Genomic DNA, 21,273 nt, shown 5'->3' with positions numbered 1-21,273 from the left:
TTTTTAAGGACTCCTATGTAATGGATTACTTACATTATCTCAGCAAATACCTGCATGCTGGTCCTCCGGTGTATTTTGTCCTAGAAGAAGGGCACAACTATACCTCTTTGGAGGGACAGAACATGGTGTGTGGTGGAGTGGGATGTAATAACAATTCACTTGTGCAGCAAGTCTTCACTGCAGCCGAAATTGACAGCTAGTAAGTGCAGCATTTTTCTCCTACTGATCTCTAGAGTAAGTAGTATAGCTAAAATTGCCCAGCATGTCTGTGACAGGTTCAGTCACAGAGACCCCCTTGGGACTGTCACCTGACATGCTGAATTTACCTCTGAGCCCGTTTTCCCTGCCAGCCTGGGACTCCAGAGCCCTGCCTTGTTGAGCCAGACACGCTAGCCTGCTGCAGCACAGACCTAGATCTGGTCCATGTCCCTAAAGCTGCAGACTTTAACCAAAAACTGCTCAGCAGGTCACCTGTCTCCAGCATCCAGACACCCAGCTCCCAATGGGATCCAAACCTCAAATAAATCCATTTTACAGGGAAAACTCATAAATTGTGTGCGCTCTATAACTCTGATAGAGAGATGCACAGCTGTTTGCTCCCCCAGGTATTAATCACTTACTCTGGGTTTAAACAAAGTGATTTTATTAAGTATAAAAAATAGGATTTAAGTGGTTTCACGTAACAACAGACAGAACAAAGTCAGTCATAAAGCAAAACATAAAAGTCTAAGCCTAATACATTAAGAAACTGTTTACAGGTAAAATCTCATCCTCAGATGTTCAAACAAGTTTTTCACAGACTAGACTCCTTCATAGTCTGGGCCCAATCCTTTCCCTTGGTACAATTCTTGTTAGTTCCAGCAGACATCTTAGGTGGAAAATGGGTGTTCTTATGACTGGCAACCTCCTTTTGTTCTCTTCCTCCCCCTTTTATAGCTTTGGCACAAGGTGGGAATCTCTTCTCTCTGGGTCCCCACCCCTCCTTCTAAATGGAAAAATACCAGATTTAAGATGGATTTCATTACGAGGTGACATGGTCACATGTCACTGTAAGATCTCAATCTTATTACCCACGGGCTGGCCCCCAGACACGCAGGAAGACTTGTAGGTAAATAAACCATCCACAATTAATTGTCCTAGTCAATGGGAGCCATCAAGATTCTGAACCACCATTAATGGCCCACACTTTGCATAATTACAATAGGACCGCAGCGTTATACTTCATATTTCTAGCTTCAGATACAAGAATGATACATTCATACAAACAGGATGACCACACTCAGTAGATTATAAGCTTTGTAATGATACCTTACGAGAGACCTTTTGCATGAAGCATATTCAGTTACATTATATTCACGCTCATAAGCATAAAACATGGAATGCAACGTCACAATGTCTTATTACAAGGAACACCACCTGTTTCAGTTGCTTATAAGTTTGCCAAATGCTTGGGCTGAAATTTTCCTGATGCCTTGTACTGAGCTTCTTGGAAAGCTTTAGCAAAAATGGTTCAGCAGTTTTCCAGAACAAGATTTGGGGAAAATACTTAGTGTTTTTTTAAAAAACACATATAAAACTAAAATTATAATGCTTCCATTCTTTGGATCAGGGACTTGAAATTTTATGAGAGGTTTTCTTTGGTATCAGGGATGTGCTCTCCTGCTGTTGCTATGAAAAAACTACCCACATTTGGCCAAGTTATAAAAATTTGAAAAATCTTAGTTAAGACGTGCTCAGTTAGACTTGTTAGAGCTTGACAGCTTAAATGCTCCAAAGATTCCATCTGTACTTAGCATGCTCCAGGCTGTGACTGCAGGGGCTGAGCAGGACTTTCCCTGTAATGTGATGCTGGGTTCAGGAGCTGAGAGAAATTTTTCTCCTGTGCTCTAGATGATTCATCTGCTGGTGCCTAGGCAGTGTGGAGGAGGAAGTGGTCTGACTCAAATGCAGAGTGGACAAGAGACAGTGGTTGTCAACCTTTCCAGATTATTGTACCCCTTTCAGGAGTCTGAAGCCTGAGCCCTGCTGCCTGGGGCTGAAGCATGTAACTTAGCTTTGCGGGGCCCCATGCCCCCTGCACTTGCAACCCTTCCCCAGACCTGTTCTGTGGCCCCCTTGGGTTAAGAAACACTGATCTAGATGAGTTGAAATACCCCCTGGAAGATCTCTGTGTATCCCCATGGGTATGTACCCCTGGTGGAGAACCACTGATTTTGGCATATGCTGGAGGGAGATGATTGGGACTGGGAGCTTGTGGGCAGGGGAGAGACAGGACTGGCTGGGGAAAGAAACTGTTACTTGGGGGGAGAGACTGAGATCAGATGAGGAGTCCAGCAGAGGTGGGGAGACTGGGATGAGGAGACTGGGGTTTGGACAGGGAGCCTTGAACCAGGGAACTGGGATGAGGAGTCTGGAGTGGGTGAGACAGGGACTGGCATGAGGAGCTTGAGTGGGAGGGGGCGAGGAGAGAGCACAGGAACAGGGGCAGAGCACACTAGGTACCCCTAGAACACATTCCCCTCCCAGAGCCTGAAATGGGACCCAAGATTCCTGTATCTCACTGTTCGTCTGCTGTCAGCAAAGATCTGTGAAACCCACCAGCAAAATTTCTCATTCCCCCTCTAGTGCTGGTCCACATAAGAGAGCCCACTACACCCATTGGCTCAAGTGGCAGAGGTCAGTGCTGTGGATCTAAAGTGCCAATCTTGATGTTGAACCCTGTGTGTGTCAATGTCAGAATGATGGAATTTTTTTCGTTCAGTTTGTTTTTTTAAAACCTAGTTTGTATGTAATTTCCTATGTTAAAAGAACACTAAGTTGTGAAGTTGAAGGTTTTTAGGAAATACCATAATTAAGGTTGTGCGTCTCTTGAACCATCTATTGGTATCTATTTTTGTTATGTTTCAGCACAAGAATAGGCTTTCCCCCTTCTTCATGGATTGATGATTATTTTGATTGGGTTAAACCACAGTCATCCTGCTGCAGAGTCTACAACACTACTGGACAATTCTGCAATGCTTCAGGTACTCCGCATTTTCTTTTTCAGGTTTCCAGTGTTGCTTTAATCATATTTTAAAACGCTTTTCAAATTCCTTTTCTTCTAAATAAGGACTTGAATCTACACTCTTCTTTTAATATCTGTGTGTGTGTGTGTTTGAAATTGGCTGAGATGTACTTCTTTAAAATACTTTCCCATTCTGGAATTATTGCCATTTCTGGAAGGAGACTAAATTTAATGTAGTTTAAATGTTAAAATGCTGCATTCTTTGAAGATGCCCTTTTGGATAATACTGTTCCCAAAATAACTAATTGGCTTATGGACCACTTTGATCCTTATGAGCTCTAGATCAGTGCTTCTCAAAGCAGGATCACGACTTGTTCAGGGAAAGCCCCTGGCTGTCTGGGCTGATTTGTTTACCTGCCACGTCCGCAGGTGCAGCTGATTGCGACTCCCGCTGGCCGCAGTTCACCACTCCAGGCCAATGGGGGCTGCAGGAAGTGGCGCAGGTCAAGGGATGTTTCCCTGAACAAGCGGTGGACCGGCTTTGAGAAGCATTGCTCCAGATAATGCAATCAGCAGTTTATTGCCCTCATGTCTTGAAAATTGCTTGCACTGTGCCTTGTGTATTGGGATCTGTTGTACAGTACTGAATACAGAACACAGAGGTTGGTAACACAATTTGTTAAGTCTTTGTATTGGACTTGCCTTATCTAATGTAACAGCAATCCCAAGCACAAAGAAATGGGTGTATTTGATGCAAAAAATATAGGACTTAGCTCTGTATTTTGGGTTTTCTCTCTGGATAGAGAGATCCCCGTATCTCGCTGTAGAGAGAGATATAAATTTTAAAGAGCTACCTTCTCTGGCAGTGAAAGAAGTAGTTTTTAGGGTTGGATGAGCCCTTCGGGTCACTGAGGTGAAACTAAGTATAGTACAACGTCCTATAGATGTACCCTTGGTGTCTGGCTGACATTGAGTACTTTTTATTTTTTTCTGCTTTTTGTTTTTTTCCAGTTGTTGATGTATCGTGCATGCGTTGCCGTCCACTGACTGAAGAAGGCAAGCAGAGGCCTCAGGGTGGAAACTTCATTAAATTTTTGCCAATGTTCTTGTCTGATAATCCTAATCCTAAATGTGGAAAAGGGTAAGTGCCTATAGACTGAATCAGTTTAATCTCTGTTGAAAATTAGCAGGTGAAATAGGAACCAGCAGTGACACTTGTTTATGAAATGTATACCCATCATCCAAGCCTCTGTGGACACACTTGCATTTTAATTTAAAAACATACTGAAATATAGACCACTTTAAAACCAGCAAATCCTGTTGTGCTCCTATGATGAAAAGTTGTAAGTATCAGATTTTCTTTTGTCCTAGTTATCTTGTCTGGAACATCCTACATAAGTGATCAACAACATAAGTCATCGTTTGTGGGGGTGCTATTTTGTACTTTCAGAATATCTTCAGATAACGCTGTAGAACCTGTTTTGTATCGTAAGAATTTGCAGATAGTTGGATTCCTCTGCTATTTGTCTTTACATTGAGAAATCCTGATTCTTGGCATCAAAATGAGAGTGGTTGATCTTGTTGCTTGACCATGAAGTAATACAGTTGCACTTCATTTACAGAGGCCATGCTGCATATAGCTCTGCTGTCAACTTCATAAACAATAACTCTGATGTTGGAGCTACTTACTTTATGACTTACCATACAGTACTAAAAACCTCAGCTGACTTCATTGATGCTATGAAAAAAGCACGGATCATAGCAGATAACATTACTGAAACCATGGGCATCAAAGAAAAGAATTACCGTGTGTTCCCTTACAGGTAGGTGTGGATTTTTTGCCCTAGGAATGTGTGTATAGTAACTTTGGGCAGGAGTTGTGGGTTCTGGAGAAAGTGCATGTTGGCTGGATGTATGTATGAAGAGCTGAAGAAGGATCTTAAAGTATTTTAGTTGCTTTTTACTATGGTTTAGCAGCTGGAAGTAAGGAAAGCCAGCATCATGTGATCACCAGCATATGTCTCTAGGTCCCAGTTTGAGAACCTCTGTGTTAAGGGTTCTACCAAAACAATTAATACATTGTTATTGGAAACCAGCCCTTTCCAATGTACTCCTGCCTGCGATTCTTCCACTCTACCCCACAATAAAGACAATGTTGGTCTTCTCCAGTCTGCAGAAGTTGTGTGTGTCTACTTCTTGCACCATTATCTTTTCGGAGCCATGTGTCCTCTGCTTTTCTTTTTCCTATCTGTATATGTGGATGGCTGAACAGCCATTCAGGAACCTGTGCAGGTCTTAAGGGTTTTCCTTAGATGCCACTATTCCTTCATTTTACCTGCTGGTATTCCTCATCCTTTAAAACTCCTTGGTGTCTTATGCTTTAGTATACTGAACTTTTGAAAAGTTCAGGCGATTCAGTGCTCTAAATTCCTGCTGCTAATTGTTGCTGTCCACTTTCCTGACCCTCTTCTCTGATGCTTTTTCTAAACTGTGAGGAATCTTCCCTCATTCTAAAATCTCTGTGTTTGTAAACAAACAAAAAGCCAATGTTTCAATGCCCAGAAGAGAAATGTCTTGCTCCTCAGACCTCTTGAAAACAGCTGATGAAACTAAATTAGAATCAATATCTTGCAGTAAAACTTATTCCTTTGACTTTCTCCACCTTTAAAAAACTTTAAAGAATATGAATGTCCTTCAAATATTAACGTTTCATGAAGTTCAGGGTTTTTTTTTAAGGTTTAGCCTATTATCTGTATTTGATATCATCTTTGTTACTGCCCTGTTCTTAATTAAAAAAACACTTAAGAAAATAGTTCCCCAGGATTAAAAACTTTTTTTTTTTTTCCCCTCCCAAGTCTGGTTCCTCTGGTTACTCTATGGCTGTTTTCACTTAATGCTACCGTGCTTCAGTGCAGGCACTTAGTACAGCGATGGAAGAGGTTCTTTTGTGGCTACAGCTAATCCAGCTCCCTGAGAGGCAGTAGCTAGGTTGATGGAAGAATTCTTCTGTTGACCTACTGCTGTCTACACGCAGGGTTAGGTCAGCTTAACTATCTCTGAGTGTGGATTTTTATGCACCTGAGAGAGAGAGTTATGCTGATGTAACTTTTTTTCAATGTAGAACAGCCCTTAGTCAAGAAAAAGGATAGATAGGGGTTTTCTACAAATCTCAGTGACTCAACCACTTAGACCTATTTGGGAGATGATTCTTGGTGACCTAACCAAATGGATGGCTAACGGCTGTCTCTCTTTCTTCCACAGTGTGTTTTACGTCTTCTATGAACAGTATCTGACAATTGTGCATGACACTATCTTTAACCTCTCTGTGTCCCTGGGATCAATATTCTTGGTGACAACTGTGCTGCTTGGTTCTGAAGTGTGGGCTGCTGCGATGGTATCCATTACTATTGCTATGATACTAGTCAACATGTTTGGAATAATGTGGCTTTGGAGCATAAGCCTGAATGCTGTTTCACTGGTTAACCTTGTTATGGTAAGGGTATGTGTGTTTGTGTGTGTGTTTAAAGGGGCTCTAATGTTCTCAGTGCAAAAGCAATGTACATAACTCCAGTCACAGATTTCAGTACATGCTATCTTGTATATCCTGACAATTGTAACTTAATATCTCTTCTATACAGAAAACTTGCTAAGGGCATGGCTATGCTAGAGGGTTTACAGTAGCGCAACACTATAAACTCTCAAATGTAGCCGCTATAAGCTGGCAGGAGAGCTCTCCTGTTGGCTTACCCATAGGTGCTGACTCCGTGGATGCTCCAGAGTTGGAGCACCCACGGAAAAAAATTAGCGGGTGCTTAGCAGCCAACTTTCTCCCTTGCCTCCAGTGCTTCCCGTCCGCTGTGGATCAAAATGTCAAGGTTTGTTACATAAGAGAATGTTTGTACAGCAAGACCAGTTGTGTGTGGCTTTCCTCTCCGCAGTACAGTCAGTGATCCAGTCAGTAGCCAGTTTCCTAAGGGTCAATACACTGGTGCTTTTTACATATTAACTGCTTTAATAAATTATATTTAATTCAGCCACTGAGCTCTGTGCTCATGGTTTTGTCACCAGAACCCCCTCACGGAAATTTCAAGGCAAATTTTGAGATCCCAGCTTTTTTAAAAAAAGAATGACAAATTGTATGTTTTGACTCTCTTATATATTTAGACTGGTGTCGTGGATAGTAATTTATAGCCTCTTTGGTGCTTAACACATGGGGGCTGAAGTGAAAGCTTGGTGCCAAGAGATTCACTGACCTGTTCTTACTTTCAGAGCTGTGGTATCTCGGTGGAGTTCTGCAGTCACGTCACAAGAGCATTCACTGTTAGTACCAAGGGTAGCAGAGTAGAGCGTGCAGAAGAAGCACTCTCCCGCATGGGCAGTTCTGTAAGTGTCTGTTCCTTTGTAGTAATATGTTCCTTTTGTCTGTGTAGGCAGAATGACTTAAACTCAAGTTCAGTCTATCCTATCATCACTGCAACTTAAATCAAGTAATACATTGCTACTTACTACATGCTTATGTTGTAGGATCAGCTTTGCCTGTCCTATATTGGGTGTCATTCTGCAATGGTTAACCTGCTGTTATAATGGCATCAGTCAGAATTCCCCAGATGAGTCTAGATTTCTGTTATAGGCCTGAAAATAAGGTTTATAACTTCTGATTGGTTTGTTTTGATTGTAAATTGTTGATGCTTAAAATTGATTATAAAACTTTCTAAAATTCATTTTTAAATCTGACAATTCAGTGCTAGGGCATAGCCTGTAATTTAAAAAATGCTTGTGTAAATTTATTGGCTCAGGTGTTCAGCAGGCATTATAGAACTCCAAATTTCACAAACAGTTTCAGCTTTGACTTCTCTTAAACTCTCTTTAATGTAGTTAACCTTTGGTGCTTTCAACCAAAATTAGTTGGGGTATAGGCTAAAGCCTGAGTGAAGCTTGCACAGGCTAGTTATGTTAGCTAACACATGGTATAAACATACATTTTTGGGGTCGCTGTAGTTACTTGGGTGATCAGCCACACTACACAGCAATACCCGAGTTTCCTTGCTGGTGTTGCATTCCCCCATGTGTGTCACTAGGACTTGTGGGAGCATGGTTCTTAGTGCTGCAGTAAGCTGAGCTGCTGTGACTTTCCCAGTGAATTGTGTTAGAAATCTTCTGTCCTTCTGGTCACGCAAAGGGATTTGTCCTCTGATGCCTTCGCCATGGCACTAGAATGGTTTATCCTGTCCCCTCACTACAACACGGGCAGGTTACCAGCCTGATTGCAAGCTTCACTTGGGCTTGAGAGAGACAGCTAGCCTGGGTTGGAAACATCAGTGAAGTTGGGTCAGATGTCTGTGCGTGGATGGGAGCAGCATCTAAGAAAGAACCTGTAGTGAAGTAATCCCCACAGAATAACGCATGTTCAAATCTCAGTGAAGACAAGGCCATTTTCAGTTTTTCCACCTATTAGGATCCCCCTCTGGTTTATCTTGACTTGCTTTTTTTCTAAGGAAGATGCTCCCTGAATGGGAGCAGGGGCCTGTAGAGGCTTAAATATAATTCAAGCACATGATGCTCAAAATTAGATTAAAATCAGCTGGCCATGTCATGGTGTGATCACCACAATAAGGTTCCATTTAATCATGTCACATTGGAAGGGGAAATGGTTGTCAGAAAACCTTTTAGCCAACTCAAAATTCCCTCTTCTAGTTTTTTGTTTTTGTAACATCTAAATATAAAGTGAAATTACTAAGGCAGTGAGATGTGTAATGTTACAGAGGATTCTTTAGCAAGTGGGACGCCTAGTAGACTGACTTGATCTCATTGCCTTTTTTGATTATATGCTACCCTCTTTTGAATTATACTTATTTTTGCTATATTCCTACTACCCTTCCTCTAGTGCAGGGGTGGGCAAACTTTTTGGCCTGAGGGCCACATCTGGGTATGGAAACTGTATGGTGGACCATGAGTGCTCACAAAATTGGGATACGGGCTCTGGGGTTGGTTCAGAAATGAGTTCAGGGTGAGGAGGGGGCTCCAGACTGGGGCAGGAGGTTAGTGGGGCTGTGGATAGGGGTTTGGGGTACGGGGGGGCTCCAGGCTGGAACTGAGTTATTTTGGAGGGGGATCAGGGTGGGGGTTGCAGCATGTGGGGAGGCTTAAGGTGCAGACTGTGGGTGGTGCTTACCTCAAGCAGCTCCCAGAAGCTGTGGCATATCACCCCTCCATGTGAAGGTGCAGCCAGGCAACTCTGCATGCTGTCCTGTCTGCAGGCACTGTCCTTTCCCACCCCCACCACTCCCATTGGCCATGTTCCTGGGCAATGGGAGCTGCAGAGCTTGGGGGTGGGGCACTGTGTAGAGACTCCTATGCATAGGAGCTGGAGGGGGGACATACTCGCTGCTTTCCGGGAGCTGTGTGGAGCAGGGCAAGCTCCTGCTCCCTGACAGGAGCTTGAGGGCTGGATTAAAAGGTCAAACAGTCCAGATGTGGCCTGTAGTTTGCCCACCGCTGCTCTATTGAGTAAAATTTAACCCTGCTCTTATGCATATAAGGGATGATGGTACTTTCAAGGAATATTGCAATATTTAAACTCGCAGAATGCGGTACGTATGTATTCTCAGCGCTTTGCTATTGAATAAGCGAGTCACAGAACACCATGTCAGTTTGTAGGAAATCACTTATTTTTAACCTCTTCTATTACCAGGTTTTCAGTGGCATCACTCTGACAAAATTTGCAGGAATTGTAGTGTTGTTCTTCTCCAAATCCCAAATCTTTCAGATCTTCTACTTCAGGATGTATCTAGCCATGGTGGTGCTTGGAGCTGCCCATGGATTAATATTTCTTCCTGTTATGCTTAGTTATATAGGTAAGAATACACTTGACTGCTAAAGATGGATTTTAAAATTAGTGTCTCCTTCAAATTATCCCTTTCATTCAGAATAGGAGTCAACAACTGTATGCCTATATAAACTGTCTTTAAAAACAGCTAGGGATAACTGGTATAGTTACTTCAGATACATTGGATCACCTGTTGTGACCCACTTAGTTTAATTTGTAGTAATTTGGTCCTGTTAAAGTGGAGCTGTTTGCATCAGACTTTCCATCCTTTTTCAGTAGTCTATAGTTGCACACCTTGTTGGTAGCATTCCTGGAGTGCTACCAATTTCAGTGATTTGTCTTCCTGAGTCTCCTCGGTACAGTATCCTTTCCATCTTTAAGTGAGGCTCCTACTGTGCTGTGAGTAGAGAAATGTTCACTGAAAGAGCTGTGTCATAAGTTAAGAACAGCTGTTAAATGAAAAATGCTTAATTCTGCTTCCCCCTTTCACCCATTTAGAAAGGGAAACCTCTCCACTGCGTGCTTTTCTACATCACTTGTATTATGAAAGTATATTACCTGGTAGTGGGTCATTAGCAGCTGTGCTGTATACAAAATAATTTAATCCTCAAAGTTTTTGTGTTTTGGCATATTGATTTTAGTGGTAAGATCTCCTCACTTAAACATTGGTTCTTAACTACTTAAAGGAATACTTTTCAGGAAAGCCGTATCTCCTTTAGAGGAAACAGTTGCTAGAAAGTAGATAATGCACCAGTTCTGCTTTGACTGACAATATTGCCCACATTACTGAAGGAGGATTTCAGAATATAACTCTTTTTTTTCCTTTTACTCAGGCCCATCAATAAATAAAGCTAAAACTCGTGCCGCACAAGAAAGATACAAAGGTACAGAACGAGAGAGACTCCTCTACTTCTAGCCCTTTTAACAGTGTTCAGTGGACTTCATGAACTGTGGCTTAAGCCCTATTCAGCATAAGACTGAACTGCAGCAATGTTCTGTGACTATCACACTGTAACCACTGCTTTAAACTTGTGCACCAATCCATCTACAGGCAAACAGCAGCTTTGGACATAAAGCTTTCAATCTCAGGAAATGCTACATGTGACTCATGGACTAGTATTACTAAAAGATGATCCTGTTAATACATCTAGTTTTTCTTTGAGAAATATAACAAGTTGAAAACTTTTTCCAGCAAGGTGACGTGTGTACGAGAATGGACTGCCAAACCACTGATGCTACTTTTAAATGCAACTCAATGCAACTTTTTGGCTCTATTTTTAGGGAAAAACAAGCCATCACTCTAGCGGTTGTGTAATATTTTTAGTAATAATTACCACAATGGTCTGCATATACTTTATTATAAAATTTGTAGTTCAAAATCTCATTACTTTACTGTTTTCATACAAAATGTATAATTTATTGCATTTCACTTTCAGAAAGTAGTAGCCTTCATAAGAGCCTGTTCTCCAAAAATCTGCTTGAAGAAGGTGACATGTTCTTCACAATGTTCTCCTGCAAGACAGGACAAAAGGTTTAGGGACAATGTAATAGGATTTTGTGCTAAGACAGTTGGGGTGACATTCAAATTCAGAACAAAATAAACTGCACCAATAGTAGTGTTTAGCTTTTTCCTACATGGAAGTGGTTTTTGCTTTACTTATGTTTTTAGCTTTTTTCATTAGAAGCAGCTACGATTTTTAGAGTGAACCTCCATTTTAAGGCCTGTCAGCTGAATAGCCTTAAGTGGACATTTGCGTCAGCTTCTTCTGTTTTTAATGGTGCTTTCACCTTGGTGAGACTGTAAAATCTGCAAGATTTGGGTATAGTTCTGGTAGGCTAGAAGCACATGCAGCACGCATTTTGCAATAACTGGGAAGCGAAGTATTAAAGCAGTTAAACGGAAACAGTCCTTTGTTACTTTTTTTTTTTTGGGTTTAGGTTGAGCGTGTTACCTTGAGTCCAAAATTGTTATTCACTAATCCATAATTCTATCTCATGTTCAAGTGACTTCACACAAGAGGAATGAGACAGCAGGGATGGTGTAAGTCAATTTTTTTATGCAGTGGAGTTAAATTTCAAATAGCTTTAGGTTGATGAATGTTCACTTAACTAATTATTTTGAAAACTTCTGTATGCACACTTTTGTAAACTTGATATTGGGGGAAGGGCACTGAAGAGCCTAACTTAAATGTTTCTAATAAACTTAGAGGCTGTTTGTTTATGTTGATGCGTAACTTGACTGTGTGGGCTGACAAAGAAAGCAACACATGAACAGGATACAGAGAATGTTTTGCTGAAGGTCTAAGCAGTAGCTGCTGTCTTAAGGGATGTCAAACAGCTGGAGCATCACCACTGCTCAAGCTGCAGTACACAGTACAAGTGTGCCTGAGGCCGAGTCTGTACTTGGATGGTGAGCTGATGTGGCAGTGTACCCCTGCCTACCTTTAGTCCAGTGCTCTATTAGGGTTAAGAAGCACCCACTAAGCTGCAGTGTAGCCATAGTGGGTAAAACAGCATGTTAAACACTGTCCTTTTTATAAATTAACTCATTTCTTTGACTTATTGGGACACCCATTTATGACTTGACTCCTGCCACTGATTCAAATTACAAAATTATCTGCTAAATTACAAGTAGTGAATAGAAGTCATGACATCTGTCTTTTCAGGCCTCTTCATTCTTTGTCTCAAGGTAAGTGTCACTGGTTTGATTCACACCAGCCTATCAGGTGTTTAAGTCTCATGGTAACCTAAATCCTGCCAGTGTTAGGAGCCAACTAGCATGCACAGGAATGTGTACACTATGAATGTTTTCTCCTCCTCCCCTCAAGTAACTTTACTGTAGTCTTGGCAATTGGGAGTTCCAGCACTCACTGGTGGTCAAGCTAAATAGGTCCACATCAGCAAGGTAATGAAATCTTTAGCACATTTTCCTAGTGTAGTAGACAAGACCTAGAGCCTAGTCAGGCCCAACTGCTTAACAGGAATTAGCTAACGTACTCAAGAGCACTAGTGAACGCACACAGCTGTGAGCCTAATCAAGATATTACTCTTCCAGTACTAGTCTTTAGTTTCAGTGTGGAAGGCAAACAGCTTTACCTCATGTTAGAAATTAATCTTCAGGGTTAATACAGTGCTTGTTACTAGAGCTTAGACACTTCATCTATAACTGGAATCATTTTATACATGATACAGGTAAGGCAGACCACCACTCCTACCTTGAGTATCTGTACATGCTGCAAGCTAGAACCATGGCCCAGCATCTCTCCCCTTGAGAGCTTTCAATAGCTTCTATAGCCAACATGCCCTTAGTTAACAGGGTCAATGCCATTTCCCGCCCTCTTCAGTCAAACCAGGAGATGTTAGCACAAACATTATAGTTCTCTTCCCTCCTTGAGCCAGTGAGGGTAATCTTCAGTAACCAGGACCCAACCAGCAGCCACTGCTAAGTGGACCACAGAGTTACATTAAAGAAAGTCAGACATATTTTATATCATCCTTTTACCTGGGGTGAAGTTAGGGTTCCCTCGTAGCCTCTGATTTCTTTGTTCAAAGAACCTGAATATGGTATAAAAAAGCATGTTGTCATCTGCCTGCTTTGCTGCATCAAGGAACTTGCGGGCAGAAACACTGTCATGTCCTCCAACGCCCCTGATGAATCGCAAGGCAGTCAGCACCTGGTGCTTGGACAATAGAACCTCTACTATTTCATCGTTTGCTGTCGAAAGTCTCTGCAAAGCCAAGTAACAAGACAAAATTAAAGCAATTATATTAATACTGCAGAAAATCATAAATATTGTAATACAGCCACCTCTCCTATATACTGTCTGATCAGGTAAAATACAATAAGGTTTTCATGCCTGCTATCCACTTGTGACATGTTTGAAGCTTATTTGTTTACACAATGATTCTTACCTTTAACATGTCCAGAGCCAACTGATGTGCAGGGGGATAAATGCTCTCGAGAGACAACAGCAGACAGGCCTGAAACAGTAACAGACCAACTTTAATAATACTGTTTCAAAAGTTAAGTATTACCCTTAATCTTAAAACAGCTGTCATGGAATCCATATTAACATACATACCAATGGCTTTGAGTCACTTAGCACATGGTACTGCAGGAACTGATGAAGCATGTAGAACAGGTTGTGCTGAACAAGCGTTTTAATGACCAGTTCATATAGATAATGCTGAGGATGCAAGAGACAGGGAAAGAAACTCTAAAGCAGTTTGACTCAATATCAAGTCTTCAGTTGTTTGATGGGTTTCAAGATCTTCTAGAAGGTGGAACTGAATAAGATTTTAGTTAGAAGCATACATAAGACTTCCAGTTTCAGTACTAGCTTTTCTCTATTCCCAGTTAAATGTAAGCAGTGTAGCTCAATGAAGTTTCTACCGTTTTTTATTCTGTTGCTCAAATAATTAGATTAAGGTTGCCAGCTTTAGTAGCCAATAGAGATGGTTCATTTCTCTTTCACAGCAGGCTTCTGGTTGGTATGTGGGTGCTGAAATTGTACCGAAAGCAACCTTAGAAGCACAGTGATGTAAGTTTCAGGTAGCCAGTTAGAGACAGGACCCTTCATCTTAAGGCCAAGCTGCTGCCAAGCCTTGCTGACTCTTCCTTTCCTGCTTTTTGAAAATCTGGACGGTATTTTGAACTGATAGCTAGAACCCAGAGATACTGCTCATCTCCCACCTCTACTATTGTAACAAGGCCCATACTATCCCCCTCCCATTCTCCAGGAAACAGGATTTAAAAGCATAAGCACGCACTGCCCCTTATTGCTGTTTGAGGAACTTTACCTGAACTGCAATCTGGAACTGGTTAAGAGAGCGAATGTATTCCATCAAGACTGCTATAGTGAACTTGTGAGGCGCTTCCTATGCAGCAAGCAGAAAAATTATGGTAGTTAACATCCTGAAGTGGCAACCTGTATACTGATTAATGGCTTAGATTAGCACCAGATTCTCATGTCAAGTACTGGCAGAAGCTACTGAATTTTGATACTCAGCTTGTCTGTTACCAAAGAGAGCTTGTTTTCTTCAGAAGAATTGTAGTGAGTATCACCAGTCTCTGTAGTTCCACGTACCCAACCCTCCTCTTAGGAAAACTTCCCTGTCTAGTACTATCAGTTTTTTGCACTTGATTCACTCACCTTCTTTTCAGTAAACACTGACAGAACATGCGTGTACATGTCAGACTGGTCAATAACTGCTTGGGTACGGACTGGTCGTTTCAGAAGGGGATTGCCTCGGCTCTGGCCTGTTTCTACCACCTACAACAAGGCAGAAGGAAGACGAATAGTCTCATGAACAGGAAGCTATTCTGTACTGAGCAGGCTTTATGTACACAGGGCTAAGTAATCTACTATACGTTAGCCTTAGATCAGACCACTAACTTTGCTCGAAAGGGAACATGCTGTTTAACTTTGACAAATATTCTTGATCCAACTCTTACCGTAAAATGAAAAATCTTCAGCTTTATTCAGTAAGTCAAGTTTTGGTAGGGCTTAGTTCTATACAAGCTAGCCCATAATATATATTAAATACAATGTAGAATGGTGCTTCATTGCAGTGTATGTTATTCCCAGTGGTAGCTGGCTACTCAATAGTGCCACCAGAAATACTCAAGCTCGGTGCAACCTAAAAAACTGATTGGTTGAAATATTTAGAACACAAGTCAGAAAATTCAAGTTCATGGTTCTGCAGAAGAACAGCTATGATGCTGTGAAGTTGAAGTTCTGTACGCATGCAAGGGGGGAGGTGTACTTGCTGCGGCTAACTGACTTCAGTTTTCATCTCTGTGATGAAAACCATAAGGGTTAGTATTTTTTGAAATTCATTGTCTAAATAGCCACTGATGCAGATTACTTACCATGGTATAACTCTGCTCTGCTTCCAAGTACTTTTTATACTCGTGATTGAGTTTGTCAAAAACAGTGGCAATCACAGCCAACGTTCCCCTGTCTGGTTCACTTAACACTGAAAGACAACAGCCATAAAAGACAAGATACTGATAAAACAGTCTCTCCCTTGCTAGTGGAGTATATACTCCAGTAATGTTTTACCACAGACTCTGCACAAGGTGTTACATTCAGGAAATGCTCTTAACCACAGCAGAGTAGGTCAACTGACCCATGAACATCCTAAATTCCACTTTCCCTTTACACTAAGGGTACGTCTGCTCTATGGGCAGTACAGCTAGCTGTAGCACAGACACTTTCCACATCAACAAGATGTTTTTCTGTATGTGTAACCATGTCTACACTGGAGGTTAACTATGGTGTTCAGGTGTGTCAACATGGCTAGATATAAATGTTAAGTGTAGACTATGGTAAGCACTATGCTTAATTGGAATGCAAATGCATTTTGCTAGGACCTGAAGTTTCATTTGGTGAAATCGAGAATTGGTTCAAAGAAGGAACCAGACTCATCTTACATTTTCAAGCACGTGCACACACAATAGCCCTCAGAAATGATTTTCTGAGAGATATTCAAAAGCAACATGGCTTAGATATTGTTGGCAGCATAAGCAACATCACTGATGAGAGACTATATTTAGAATGTGGTACAGTCACCAGCACACAGAATGCTCCCCTATTTTAGTCTCTGGTAGTTCACAAAATAAGAGACTGAGCTCAAGGCAACAGAGAACTAGCCTTGAATGAGGACAGTGTAGGAAGACACCTAAAATGCTTCCAAGAATAAGACGGAGACATGCAATCAATAAGAACAAGACTTACTCTGAGAACACACGGATAGGATAACCATTTTGCATTCCTTCCTCTGGAGAAGAAAATCCATTAGCTTTCCTTTATCTGACAAGAGGTTAATCACAGGCTCAAGTTTCACCTCGAGATTCCAGAGATAACCTAGATTTGAGAGAGCCAACCATCAAGCCTTATTAAAAATATTAACTAAAACAAAACTATTTACACAACTAGTGAGGGCCACCTAAGTTTTTACTTAACACATGAAAAATCATAAGATGACAGTATTCCATACCCATACAAGTTATTTTACACTTAGGCCTCATCTACACTACAAAGTTTCATCAGCAAAAGTTATTAATTTTAATTAACTTTAATTAAAGCACTTCAATTAAAAATCGCTGTTGCATGTCCACACTAGCAGCTGTTGCATTGACACAGAGAGCAGTGCACTCTGGTAGCGATCCCACTGTGTAACTGGCCGCAGGGTGCTTTGGGAAGGGTTTGCAATGGTTCATGGGGCAAGTACAGTGTCACATGATGCAGATTTCTCAGTCCTACCATTCCATGGGAATCCTAGTAGATTGTCAGCTGCTCTTCAACTAAAAGGGAGTGGAGGGGAAGGAGGAGAGTGGTGTGTCTGGGGTGCTGGATACAGCAGGCTGACCAACACACCATCAGCCCCTGGCTCTGCTCGGCACAGCAGTCTCTCCCGGAGCAGCCTGCTCTGCCTGCCTATGGTTCTGTGATTCCCTCCAAGTTCTTCCTGAGCTGATGGGAGCAGCATCCTGAGCAGTGCTGTGAGCTCTCTGTGCCGAGGAATGTCAAAACAGCAGTCCTGTCTCCTTTCCCTCCTTCTCGCTCTCTGCAGACTCAGGGCTGTGTTCCTAGTGCAGGGCAGAACAGGAACATTCCTCCTTAATGGTTAGTTCCTAGAGCAGCATGCTCAGCTGTTAGATACTTCCCAGAGCTTTGAAAGGGGAGGGGCACATGCCTGCAGGGCAGCAGAGATCAAAACAGTGAGCACAGCAGGCATTGTGGGATATTGGTGGAAGCCACTTAGGTAGACAAAACAAACAGCCAAGTCTACACTGACTCTCTGACCCTTTGTCAGAAAAAGCTCTATGCCTCTCACTGAAGTGGTTTGGTTTTGTCAGCAAAACAGCAGTTTTGCTGCCAAAAATAGCTTTGTAGTGTGTACACCTCCTGTTTTGTTGGCAGCTTTTGCCAGCAAAACTTTGTAGTGTAGACGAGGCCTTAGTTTCTCCCATTCTGCCTCTTTTGTTAAGAGGTATCCAAAATAGTTTCATTACTTAAGTGACAAGCATGTAATCACCTTCAGTTATGCTTCATTAACCCTGATGTCCATTAGTGAGATTCACATTGGTTACTTCCATTTAGACCCATGGTTCCCAAAGTGGGATCCCTGAACTTGTGGAGTTCCACCATGGATCCATCCCTTGAGCCAGCATACTGCAGCAGGTACTTTTGCCACATGGAGGATGCCATTTTGTTCTTGCATGCACAGTGCTTGAGAGGTCATCTGGGTGGGGGGCATTCTTACTTTGATACAGTTTAATGGTTGTAATAAATAAATAACCTCTAATAATTGCAGACTGTTTACTTTTGGTTCCATTGAGTCTTATTTTAATTGCAAAAATATATTTTTAAATAAACATAGCCAATAGAACAACAACATGAAACTTCTATATCACAAATGAAAGGGGTCCAGAAAATTTAGGCAGATGCCAAAAGTGTCCTTGGTGGAAAGAAGTCTGGGAACCACTGATTCAGACTATTAAAAAGCTAATGGGACTGGAATTAGAAGGATAAAGGTGCTGTACTTAAATCTAAAAATTAATGGGAAACTTATCGCATCCAATTTACCTTCACTTGCGCTGATTATAATATCAGGCTGAAAGACAATCCAGGAGGAGGAATCTAAATGTTAAAGAAAATTCTTAAGAAATAAAACACCAGCCCTACTTTTGATACTAGCATATCTGTTTATAAAACCACTTATCTCATAATAGCATTAGCTTAAATAAATAAGCCCCCAGAAGTTGCTGATTAGGACCAAATTCAAGCAGCCTCATTCAGATCTCCAACACTGTCCCCTCTGTTGTTTATCATCCCTTACGAACCAGTCACAAGATGATTTCCTCATTTCCCTATGACATTTCAGCTGAATACATTAAAGTAATTTCATTCCTAGACCTCTTAACATTAATACATATTTTGATTCTGTATTGCAGCTTTAGCACACTTTTGCTTTCAAAAGCTTTATTCCACCATTTAATTCTCAGAGAAGCCTTATCAGAAATGAGAGACTATGAACCCCACAATGCTATCTTAGTCACATTAGAGTGGGACTACACTTCAAATATTTTGTTCTAATATTCCATTCTTTCATCAAAAAGCTACTAACAGACTTGTCTAACAGGCAAGAAAGAACAAATATTTGATTCCCCCTTTTCACTTTATTTCTAATAGCAGAAATGTTCTAAATTGGCAGGTGCATAGAGAAACTATTACATCTGGACAAAGTTCCAGAATAAAATAGAACCAAAGGATACAGAGTTTACATGGAACAGGAGACTGATTAGTCACAGAGGCTGGACCTGCACATGGAGGGAAAAGTTAACATCTGAAACAAAGAAAAACAAGTTCCAGGCCAGACGGATTTCTCCAGCTGCCATGAGTAGGTAAGGTTTATTAGCAGATTAGTGTACGCGTTCTTTGTTATGCAAGAAATTAACCATCTGTTTTCCCTGTCAAGATGCGGTATCTCAGTTTTTGGTAAAATGTGTCACAATTCAAACTTGCTTTTGTCACCCTGTGTTGTGTTGAAATCATAACTTGCCACTTAGTGTTGCAAAAAGTCTTTTAACCATATACACTTAAGTAGCTTGTTGCTCTGATGTAGCTGTATGAACAAGAAGCTACGTATTACTGTTAACTGACTGCAGAATTTGTTGCCTCTTGAGAAAGACTGTGCTCCTTCTGCCTCCCCACTCATTAGTGTGGGTGTTATGATTTCAACACAACACACAACTATTCTACAACTCAGTTAAAAAGAAAAAACATGCCATAACCCATCCTAACAATAAAAATAATGCTGCTCAGTTTGCTAGATACTGCATGCAAACACATTACTGTATTTTTTAGTTCCGCAAAACACTGGACAGTGGTTTTTGCATTCTGAAATTAAGCAATCCTGTTTGTTACACAACATTATTTGTGAAGTAGTTACATATATACCCACAAAACACATACACCAGTTGACAAATCACATCTTCCAGAATCACTATTTCCATTGTGACTTCAGAGAAAAGAACAGGCCAGAATTAAACTCTTTAAAGAGGAAGATCCCATCTCAGGCAAAATATATGCAAGAGCCTCTAGTCCAGTCTAACACAGCCACTGTGCGCTAGCTACACTGCTTGTAGAATCGTAACTCTGGTGCTACTCTATCTGACCCAGGGGTGAGCATCCCAGTGCAGGAAGGATCTTCAGGTGGTGCAGAGTTTGTGCAAGTAGATGTTTCTATTCCACCCATGGCTAGTGTAAGGGGCCTGGATATTGCTATGCTGGGTTGATCCTCTGCCATGGTTTCAGCACCTGGGGGCTGTTGGCAACTACAGTATTTACATTAACCCTCAGGTTGCTCTAATGTATGCCTAGGGACCACCCCTGCTACACACAGCAGCTCCAGAATTGGGGGAGTGCAAAGGTGTGCTTTACACCACCATAGCGGTATGGTAGGAGACACACTGTTAAAGTAACAAGTCAGTACTTTAATTTTATATACATGAACATTTCACTGGCACTGAACACAACTCCCACACCCCACTTAAATTTTACCTCAAGGTACGATGGTAGGTGAATAAGTATCTATTTTAAGGAGTAACGGTTACTTTTGTGCATTTTAGATCACAGCGTAAGCATAAGAGGAGAGGAAGGGTGATCCAGTGATTAGGACGTTCAGCTGGGGCTCAGAAGACGGGGTTCAAGTCCTTGCATTGCCATAGACGTCCTGAGTGACTCTGGACAAATCACTTACCCTCTGTGCCTTGTACCCCCCCGCCACCTACTAAGATGGGGAATAATAGCACTTCCCTACCTCACAGGTGTTGTGAGGAAAAATACATTGAAGACTATGAGGCACTTAGATACTATGCTGATTGGGGTTGTATATGTACCTAGGATTGAAAAACATGTACACTGTGTTTAAGTGCCATGTAATAAATTTTACCTGCCACAGGGATCTGATAGGGCTGTATTGATCGAGCTGGAAGAACAAGCTGATGAAGGGTAACGGTCCCATCAAATTCTCCTTTTAGTTTGATATCAAATATTACAGATGTCTAAAATTGAAAAGACAGTGCCCCTCATTTTTCATGTCCATGAGAAGATATTCACCAATTACAAGAGCACATCTAGTTATTCATGTTCAAATGCTTTTGCATTTATTTCATCGTTCGCTCTTATAATAATTAAATCATGTTACTTCAATTGGTTTACAGGTTTTTCAAAATTATCAGAAGTATATTTTCCTCAAAATTATTACAGACTCATGTAATGTCTCAAGACTTCCACAAACTTTAAAGCCAGGTTTGAATTTTGTTAATATTAGCTAAAAAACACAGATGGTGTGATTTTGCCACAAGTACAGTGTCTTCTCTGTGGGAGACCTGTATTAGAGAGATCTCACACTTTGCATTACAGGAACTCCA

At 41.3% G+C, this 21,273-nt stretch overlaps 2 protein-coding genes across 2 annotated transcripts in view; one reads left to right on the top strand and one right to left on the bottom strand.

Annotated features, from left to right (window-relative positions):
- Positions 1-12,051, top strand: part of NPC1 (NPC intracellular cholesterol transporter 1) — a 66,747-nt gene extending 54,696 nt beyond the window's left edge. Inside the window, exons 18-25 of the mRNA XM_030552918.1 lie at positions 9-199; positions 2,908-3,023; positions 4,016-4,145; positions 4,627-4,827; positions 6,266-6,497; positions 7,274-7,387; positions 9,696-9,858; positions 10,664-12,051. Coding sequence (XP_030408778.1) covers positions 9-199; positions 2,908-3,023; positions 4,016-4,145; positions 4,627-4,827; positions 6,266-6,497; positions 7,274-7,387; positions 9,696-9,858; positions 10,664-10,746 — 1,230 coding nt within the window. The 3' untranslated portion in view covers positions 10,747-12,051. The remainder of the gene's footprint in view (positions 1-8; positions 200-2,907; positions 3,024-4,015; positions 4,146-4,626; positions 4,828-6,265; positions 6,498-7,273; positions 7,388-9,695; positions 9,859-10,663) is intronic.
- The window catches only part of RMC1 (regulator of MON1-CCZ1), a 29,345-nt gene continuing 19,241 nt past the window's right edge, over positions 11,170-21,273 (bottom strand). Inside the window, exons 10-20 of the mRNA XM_030552919.1 lie at positions 20,793-20,904; positions 19,114-19,158; positions 18,425-18,478; positions 16,571-16,699; positions 15,703-15,809; positions 14,984-15,103; positions 14,631-14,708; positions 13,913-14,017; positions 13,743-13,811; positions 13,333-13,558; positions 11,170-11,342 (exon numbers count right to left, since the gene is read on the bottom strand). Coding sequence (XP_030408779.1) covers positions 11,263-11,342; positions 13,333-13,558; positions 13,743-13,811; positions 13,913-14,017; positions 14,631-14,708; positions 14,984-15,103; positions 15,703-15,809; positions 16,571-16,699; positions 18,425-18,478; positions 19,114-19,158; positions 20,793-20,904 — 1,125 coding nt within the window. The 3' untranslated portion in view covers positions 11,170-11,262. The remainder of the gene's footprint in view (positions 11,343-13,332; positions 13,559-13,742; positions 13,812-13,912; positions 14,018-14,630; positions 14,709-14,983; positions 15,104-15,702; positions 15,810-16,570; positions 16,700-18,424; positions 18,479-19,113; positions 19,159-20,792; positions 20,905-21,273) is intronic.

Source organism: Gopherus evgoodei, chromosome 2 (assembly GCF_007399415.2).
Source record: "Gopherus evgoodei ecotype Sinaloan lineage chromosome 2, rGopEvg1_v1.p, whole genome shotgun sequence".
Classification (NCBI taxonomy): domain Eukaryota; kingdom Metazoa; phylum Chordata; order Testudines; family Testudinidae; genus Gopherus; species Gopherus evgoodei.
Note: the sequence above shows the minus strand (reverse complement) of the source record. Positions and strands in the feature narration are given on the sequence as shown.